This window comes from Myotis yumanensis, unplaced genomic scaffold (genome assembly GCF_028538775.1).
Source record: "Myotis yumanensis isolate MYYU_CA2020_CCGP unplaced genomic scaffold, mMyoYum1.0.hap1 SCAF_3, whole genome shotgun sequence".
Classification (NCBI taxonomy): Eukaryota; Metazoa; Chordata; class Mammalia; order Chiroptera; family Vespertilionidae; genus Myotis; species Myotis yumanensis.
Genome location: NW_027223754.1, coordinates 57,563,397 through 57,572,717, shown reverse-complemented (window position 1 = coordinate 57,572,717; position 9,321 = coordinate 57,563,397). Strand labels below are relative to the sequence as shown.

General features: G+C 45.1%; 1 protein-coding gene across 1 annotated transcript; it reads right to left on the bottom strand.

Annotated features, from left to right (window-relative positions):
- Nucleotides 1–369: 369 nt before the first annotated feature.
- JADE3 (jade family PHD finger 3) lies at nucleotides 370–7,966 on the bottom strand. Its single transcript, XM_070407441.1, is given in 13 exon segments — nucleotides 370–443; nucleotides 446–682; nucleotides 685–1,001; nucleotides 1,003–1,123; nucleotides 1,126–1,197; nucleotides 1,200–1,283; nucleotides 1,286–1,328; nucleotides 6,455–6,644; nucleotides 6,646–6,964; nucleotides 6,967–7,203; nucleotides 7,294–7,779; nucleotides 7,782–7,905; nucleotides 7,907–7,966. Coding segments are annotated over 13 exon segments (2,364 nt in total).
- Between the last annotated feature and the right edge of the window lie 1,355 nt (nucleotides 7,967–9,321).

Genomic DNA, 9,321 nt, shown 5'->3' with positions numbered 1-9,321 from the left:
AAATCCCAAAATAGAGAGCAGAGCTGGTAACCTTCAATGAAGGATACACATGGACCAGCTGAGGTCCTTTCCACTCCACTTTTCTCCCCCAACACTCACCAGGGCCTCTAGGCTATAGAAAAACAGGTGGGACACTACCTCAGCCTTCGAGGTGGTCAACCAGGACCAATAAACAGGTTCTAAAACCTGTGGAGTGGGTATCAAGGATATTTTAAATACTTAAATGTACTATTTCTTTCTTTCTATTCTTTCTTTCTATCCTTTTCAGCAAAATTTCTCCCCAACATATGTCAGAATTCTTTGGGTGTATAGGTTTTCCCCAACATGTGAGGCAAAGGCAAAGATTGAGTTATTCTTGGAAGTTGTTATTCACCTTTGCACTGAACTGTGGGAGAGGAGATATGTCTTGCTTTTACCATGGCAATCCCGTCTAGGGTCGTGGGAGGATTCTCCCTGTCTCAGGTCTCTCTCCTTACTCTGACTTTCTCTTTATTCCCATCACCTTCTTCTCCTGAATCACTCAGCTCCAAATCTGGACAATACCCATTGTTTTCCTGGTATGGAGCTTTCCCTTCAGAATGCCTGACAAGCTGCTTGCCCCTGAGATGCTCCCTGTGGTTACCGTTCTTGGTTGTCTTCTCACAGCCCCGGAGGACCTCTGTGGTCCTCACCCACATGTTGGACTCCTGCTGAAGAGTTCCATGATAGGTTTTCTAAAGCTGCCCCAGTGGGAACTGAGCATGGAATCCTGGCCACATAACATCTCCCTTGTGCTGTCTTTTGGGGTGATCTCCCCAGACCAGCTCCCCTCCATGCCTTTGTATTTGGCAAACTTAGAGTTAGGCTAATTTTTCCCATTCCCAATTAAGGACTGTCCATGCAGGGCAGCCTGGAGGACCAGGGGTTTTCCCATTGACTGCCCATGATAGAACTCCAGAGATGGAGTTGTCCAAGCAGGACTGGGATCCTGTGATTCATTCCTAGAAAAGCCCACCAGTCCGCAAATGGTTATTCTCGCTCTCTAATGGATGCTTTGGGTACGCTATCATTCTCATTTCTAATGATTCCTGGGGCACTTGCATGCTCCCCATATTGTGAACAGAGGAGTTGGTGTCAGGAGAGGGGTCCATGTGGAGCTGTTTCAGCAGTCTTCTGGGGCTGATCTGGGCATTTTTAAATTTAAGGTATTTCTTGGTAGTGGTAAAACCATGAGCTTCCTCACGTACTTGTCAAAGGCAATCTTTCAGCCATTTCCTGGTTAAGAAGCTGAAGATCTATTACTATACTTTGTTGTATGGCAGCTTCAGCTTCTCTCGCCTGCTCATCATGTGCTGGGGTCCAACCCCAGCGGGTCCAGGGGTCCCCAAAGGTGTGGACGGAGTCGGCGAAGAAGGAATGACATGGAAACTGGTTTCAGTTCATCAGCATAGCGAGGTTCTCCCTCCAGGATCTCCAGCGAAGTTCTGGTTAGGAACTCCAACCAAGTTCTGGTCAGGATCTCCAACCAAGTTCTGGTGCCATGTTCTCTCGCTAGGTTCTCCAGCCAGGTTCTCCAGGTTCTCCAGCCAGGTTCAGTCACCAGGTTCTTTAGCCAGGTTCTATCCAGGTTCTTTTGCCATGTTCTGTCTAGGTTCTCCAGTGAAGTTCTGTAGCCAGGTTCTGTCCAGGATCTTTTGCCATGTTCTCTGGCTAGGCTCTGGTTAGGATCTGATGAGGTTCTGATGTTTATTGTCTTGTTACATCCGTATTCATACCAGCCGATTTTAATCCTGTCAATTTCTATTACAAAGGTTAGGGCGTTTCCCATCTCCATTCCAGGGAGTAAAGATTACGTAGCTTAACTACCCGCCTGGCACTTAATTAAGGGGTTGTATCCCCTCCCCAACCTCAGGGAAAGATCCCCACCTGGGGAAACAACCTTTCTCAGAGAGGTGACCTTGGCTAAAACACATGGCGCTAAAGGGAGCAAACATATTAAGAACAGTATGCTATATATGCCAGGTCCATTGAAACATATGCTGTGCAGATGTTTCTTTCCTGCAGCGACTGTGTCAAGCAGCAAGGATGGACCGGCTTCCGGCAAATTCCCCTTTTTTTATTTTTTAAATGATAGCGCATGCAAATCAGCGGCCACCTCTCAGATTGGGCTGTTTAAGACTCGGAAGAAGACTGGTAAGCAATGACAACAAGCATAGCTATAAACATAGTGGATGGAGCGCACAAGGAGCCCCATTCCTTAGGAGGTTGCTGGCCTCTTCAGTCAAGAGATTTCAGCTGTCCTCAAGTTGTTGGTTTGGTTGTCCTTGTTGGTCTGGCTAGCGGGCGGCATCACTGGCGACGGGCTTCCTGACGTGTCAGCGAGTTGAAGGGCTTCATCAAAGGGTCCATCAGGGCCATGCTTGATGGTGGTGTCGGTGTCCAAGGAGGAGTAAGCTGTGTCCTCTGGGTCAGCTGTTATGGAGGATGTAGGGTAGTAGAGAGAAAAAAAAAAGAAAGCAAAAGAACTACAAGGCATGGAAGTGTTTAGAAAAAAGAGGAAGAAGAAAGGGAAGAAGGCAGCATCCTGCTCCAGCCCTTTCTTTCAGCTGCCCCTTTCCCTGTGGTCCAAGGTAGAAATGGGAAACAAGTCCTGTCGCAGTGAAAGGGAAGCTGCTGTCAGACAGGTCTCTTATCTAGGTACTGATCTCAGCTGGACCAAGTCTCTTTCTGTTCCCGATCTGAGCTGGGCCAAGTCTCTATTCGTTATCTGGGTCCCTATCTGGGCTGGACATGGGAAGCGAGAAGCAGCCATGGGGGAAGGAGACCTTCCTCAGAAGGGGCGAGTGTTCAAGCCCCTCCACCATTGGGGGGGGTGAGGATCTGTGCCCCACCTCTGTTGAACCCCAAGTTCTCTCCTACTGGCCCCTCTGTGACTGTGCCTGTCTTAGGTTGTTCCTCCCTGAGGAATCTTCCCCGTCTTTGACTAACCAGCCATGCTCCGGGGCCAAGCAGGGTGATGTGAGGTTCAGTTCTGTCTCTTTGGTAGTCTATGTCCCTCTGGCCTCCATGCCCAGCAACTGCCTTTGGATCCCCTCGCCTGCTGGTGGGGTCCCGGCATTGATCACATATCTTGGGGAACCCAGGATTCTTCTCCAGAGAGAACCCAGCTCACTCCATTGGGCGAGAGACAGATCCATGGTACCAGCCACCGTAACCTCAGCATTAACAGAGAACTCAGGCAACAGCTGTGGGCAATTGGATTGTGAGAAGAGGATCCCTCTTGACACAAGGGCAAGAGGGGCCAATATAGGACAAAGGAGAGTCCCGGGACAGGGCTTTCTCAGCCCAGGATGTCAGGCTTTTGGAACAAGACAACTCCATGTATGGGGCATATACCAGACACCCATAGTCAGGCCATAAAAGGGAGGTGCCCTTCCTGGAACAGTAGGGTAAGGAGATTCTAGAAAAGGCTGTGTTCAGGAGAGAAGGAGAAAGGCTAAAAAACCAGCAAACAAGTAGTTAGATTTTTAAAAAAAAAAAAAGGAAAAAGGAAAGAAGATGTGGGGCCAAGCTGGGACATATGGAGGCACATGTGATCCTCCTAATGGACAGATTGTTCCAGCTCAGGGCTGCACATCTGCTGCAGATGGGCACTGGTCAGGTGTGCTAGGATGAGGTGGAAACGGAGGGCGGTGAGACATAAGGTCGGACTAGACGGTCTGGAATCCACACAGGTGAGTCTGCGTCCTGTGGAAATATACAAGCATATCCTCTCCCCCAGGTTAAAAGTACATCAGGTCCCTTCCAGGCTCCTGTAAGCAAGTCTCTCCATTTGACGAGGACTTTAGGTTTAGTTAGATCAGGGTTCCAATGCCTGTACATCGGGGAATTTCCCTCAGAATCTACATTTAGTATATTAATTACAAATAGAGTATGTTGTAGAACATGATGAGGAGAGGAATATTTAAACTCACTTTCTTGTAATTTTTTAATTTGTGTTTTTAAAGTTTGGTGAGCCCTTTCTACTATTGCTTGGCCTTGAGGATTGTAAGGTATTCCTGTAGTATGTGCGATGCCGAATGTAGAGCATAAGTTTTTAAAAGCTCTAGAGGTATAGGCAGGCCCATTGTCTGTTTTAAGTGCCCTTGGTATTCCTAGGTAGGAAAAACATTGGAATAAATGTTGACTTACATCTTTAAAGGCTTCTCCTGTACGTGCAGAAGCAAGGATAACATGAGAAAAGGTATCAATACAAACATGCACATAGCAAAGTTTGTCAAAAGATGGGACATGAGTAATATCCATCTGCCATAAGTCACAGGGTCTAAGTCCTCTAGGATTAACTCCAGTAGCAGGGCTAGGAAAATGAGTAGGACAATGGCCGCAGTCACGCACAATACTTCAAGCAGCTTCTCTAGATATGCGATAATATAGACGGAGAGCAGAAGCATTTTGATGATGAATGGCATGAGACCGCCGGGCTTCTTCTAGAGCTGTACAAACTATTGGGCGGGTTAGTAGATCCGCCTGATAATTTCCTTCGCTTAAGGGTCCTGGTAGACAGGAATGAGCTCTAATATGTCCAATATAGAAAGCCTTTTCTCGTTTCTGAATCTAAGTTTGTAGCTGAGTTAACAAAGAGAAAATGGCTGTTCTTCCTTGTGGGAGAGAGGCGGTCTCAATATGAGGAAATAATTTAACTATATATTGAGAGTCAGTGTACAAGTTAAAGGGAACCTGTTGCAATTGTTCAAAGGCATAAATGACTCCAAAACTCTGTTCTCTGGGCTGACATCTCTAGGGTTTGTTGAACATGGGTTATTGAGTCAATGATTATTACTACCCTACCATTAGAGGAACCATCTGTGAATACTAAGGAGGCAGGAGGTGATAATGGCTCTTTTGAACATTTAATAGGAAATGTAAACGGATGTAGGGAGAGAAATTGCAATATAGGTGATCTTGGCAAATGATGTAAAATTTGTCCTGGGAAGTTACCTATAGCTATTTGCCACTCTTCTTCAAATTGTAATAGTGTGTCTAATTGTTCTCTTTTATAAGGTATTATTATCTCAGTAACTTCTCTTCCAAAGAGTTCGATACTGCGGCGTCTACCTTTGATAATGAGAGTGGCCACTAGGGAAGGATAGGATGGTACAATCTTCCTAGGAATGACAGGTAAATGTATCCATTCTAATGGTCCTTCCTGCCATAAACATCCTGTAGGAGTATATTTAGTGGCTAGAATAATTAAGGCCCAAGATTTGGAATAATCTAGATACTGTAGTTGCTGTTTATTGATGGCCTGTTCTATTTTTGCTATAGCCTTTTCTCCTTCTACAGTTAATTGTTGGGGAGACTTAGGGTTAGAATATCCCTTTAAAATGTCAAATAGAGGATTTAAGTCAAGAGTGGTTATTTTTAGATATGACCTGACCCAGTTGATATCACCTAATAGTTTCTGATAATCATTTAATGTGTTTAAATGATCTTTTCTTAATTGTAAAGGCTGATGGGTGATAGTAGAGGTATGCAATATTCTGCCTAAGTAGGAAAAAGAAGGTTCAGTCTGAATCTTTTCTGGGGCTATTTTTAGACCATGATCTTCTAAAGCAAGGACGGTCTGAGTAAGAATTTCCTGTAAAGTAGCCCGATCTTTATGAGCTAGTAAAATATCATCCATATAATGAATAAGATATAGATCTGAAAATTTCTTTCTAATAACTTGCAATGCCTGATCTACAAACTTTTGACATAATGTAGGACTATTTTTCATCCCTTGTGGGAGAACCTTCCATTATTATCTCTGATAAGGCTGTTTAAAGTTTTCTGATGGTATGCTGAATGCAAATCTTTGACAATCAGCCGGGTGAAGAGGTATAGTGAAAAAATAATCCTGTAAGTCAATAACAACAACACAATACCCCTGTGGAATTGCCACAGGGGAGGGTAATCCAGGTTGTAAGGAGCCCATATCTTCCATAGTGTCATTTATGGCTCTTAGATCTTGCAAAAGTCTCCACTTGCCTGATTTCTTTCTTATTATAAATATGGGTGTGTTCCAGGGACTATTTGATGGCTCTATATGTCCCTCTGCTAATTGCTGATCAATTAATTGTTGGGCTGCTGTTATTTTCTCAGATGTTAAGGGCCATTGCTCGACCCATACTGGTTGTGATGATTTCCAGACTATGGGATCAGCAGTCCTATGGGCAATGGCTCCAATTATAAATCCTGTCGAGGAGAGTGAGGTATTACTTTCTTTTCCTAATTCCTTTTCTGGATTAAATCCCATGTCTAGCATCTGTGATGTTACTCTATCACTGGGGCTATATAATAGAACTCCCATTTGAGACAAGATATCTCTTCCCCATAATGTAAAGGGGATAGTCGTAATTACATAGGGACAGAATGTTCCTGAATGTTGATCTCGACTGTGTCAAGCAGCAAGGATGGACTGGCTTCCGGCAATCATGTAGCACAGATTTCGGCCCCACTCTAGCATTTTCATGAGAGTATGAATACTTTCTGCCTTTGGCTACACTAGGCCTTTTTCTTTACCCTCCTTCAGAGGAAATAATGGCTTATTGCAGTTACTTTTCCTCTTCAGTTTCCAGTAGTTATAAAGTCCAGGTACTGTGGGCAGCCCAGTTCTGTGGCCACATCTCCACACCGATCAGGGTATAGAACTTCTCCAGTTCCCAAAGCTTCTGTGCTCGCGGGCTGGTCTTCTTGCTTTTGGCCTGGCTCTGCTCTGCAGCCCTGTACAGGGGGTACTGGGTGTCCCCTAGATTCTGCCTGTTTTGGCTGTGCTTGAGGTAGAAAGACTTAAACTTCACTTCACCCCCCTCATCTAGGATGGTCTTCATCTCTAGGCTGTACTCAAAGGCACAGAAGACATGGAAATCAGCGATGCAGCTTTTCACTGAGCACTGAAGGCAAGCCACTGTCTTTACTTTGCACAGGTAGCAGACTAAGGCCCACCAACAGGTGAGATGTGGGAGATCATTGCGATTGGTTCCATCCTTTCAGGACAACCAATGCTGACCTCTGGAATCTACAGTGCACAGCTGACATGAGCTCATTTATTCTCTGTCCTTGTGGTCTTCCTGGCTCCACCTTCCTTTGGACATAACAGGCTTTGGGAATGAATGCCCAGGACATAGGAGCGAGCCATCCAGCTGCCTTCTGGCACTGTAAGGATGCCATATCAGGGCAAGGTTACTGGTCCAGGGTGTAACCTGATGATGTAGTAGGGATGTGAAGGCAGAGGAGGGACTCCCAGGTAGGCAGCAAAAAGTCTCCCCAGGGGACATACAGCGATGTTATACTTATCACAGAACACGATGTCATTCTCTTCTTCACTGCCTGGAGACCAGGACAAATCACAGATCTCATCTTCATCATACTCTATGCCTAGCCCTTCCTCTGTCTCAATAGCATGGTTCATATTTTCATGTCATTAGCATTCCAGGACTTCTATCTTTTCCATAAGATTCTCATCAGTTGGCTCACAACCCATTTCTGCAATGTCTTCATTAAGTGCCTGGAGCCAAAAGATGCCCATGTCGTCTAGGTCATAGTGGCACACAAATGCCACCTGCTCCTTGATGTGGATATAGCCATGATCTGTGGCCTCTGGGATGGAGCAGTAGATGTACTTCCGGGAGAGGATAAACAGAACATCCTTTTAACTTCTGGACTACAATTCTGAGGAAGGCTGTGGAAGAGTGTCTGTATTGGCTTGTACCTGGAGTCCCTTTTCCCATTCTTCTTTCCATGTATCCTTAAAGAGGTACTAGGATTAATGTGGTGAGAACCTAAAAGTTTCATGAGGTCATTCTGGAATACCTCTGTAGAATTCTTGTGTTCATTTGGGATTTTTGACTTGTTCCTATATAATGAGCCAGTAAGGAAAACCAGTAAGGGAAGTGGAAGGAGTATCATCAGAACTGTCACTGCTGCTGAAAGTTCTATGACATTTCATTTTGGAACACCGTCATAAGGCCAGGCTGGGAAGTGAATTTAAATCAGGGTTTGGCAAATGTTTTCAACTGAAAGGGCGAGGGCTATGCCCTCCATCTTGCCTGTATTCTCCATGTTGGGGCCACATGCGGCCTTCTTCCTGGAAGCCCAGGCCTCTGCTGGCCACGCCCAGGATTTTAAACTAACCAATGACAATCAAGGGAAGTGCGCGCCATAGATATGACCACATCCTGTGTAACAAGACCCGGCTTGCGCCTGGCCAGTCCTTCCTCCTCCCCTTACTCCAACCCCCCCTATATAACCGGTCTCTAGGCAGGGTTCGCTCTCTCGGCCACTCGGTTTGCCGTGGTGTCGGTGAGTCTGGTGGATGGAGAGCTCAAGCTAGCTTGAAATACAGATTCTTATGCTTTTGCATCGGATTGGCTGGCTCCCTGATGTGGTTTCTTGAGAATCTTGAAATCTGGGCATAACACAACCAGACACATCAACCTGGAGGATGATCAACACCGAGGCCACTATCTTCTCTTCTACATTGACTCTTCCTCCCTTCTACTGGTCTAAGTTGGCACCCTCCTCTATGCAATAATAAAATTTACCATATAATTGGGACAGGAATGCACAAATAAAATTAAAGATGCATTAAGAACCTCCATTGTAAAGAGAGATGAAAGTAATTGAATTCTCTCTCCCAGTCCTGGCCAGTACTTACTAAATGCAGTAGAACCAACACAACCACCCCAAACATAATCATCCTTTACTTCCCAGAGTTAGAGAGGAGTCAGAAAAGAGAAGGCCACTGGGGACTTGCATTCTAAGGGGAGCTTAGTGCTAGCAATGAAGGATTATACCTTCCCTCCCCATGGAGGAGAAGAAGGGATTCTCTTACTTAAGTGATGGAAAGATTTCCACAGAATTAGATGTTGGAGATGTCCACAAAAGGGGGAATCTGGTCTATCTACTTCCTGACTGGATGCTTGCTGAGACATGAAATCTTTGGGCCTATCATGTTTCCTTAGTCCAGTGAAACAGACTATGGTGAAGGAGTTCAGCATCACTTAGAGTTGTAAATGTTGCATTCTAAGCACTGATGACTACTGTTCTTCCAGAGATTTTAGAAGGTTCAGCATTTATTTGTGCAGAAGTTTCTAGCATGGGTAGTGGATCTGGCAAGGAAAGAATTCCCAGCCTTGTTCTCTACAACACTTGAAAGACCTCAATGGTTCCTATGATTCCATATGAAGGAAAACAGAGTTAGAGGAGGAAGCAGAAGATTCAAAGTTGACCATGTGATCCTTACACAATAAAAATGTAGCTTACAAGAAGGAAAGAGCTGAAGGAAAATGAGTGCTACTTTTA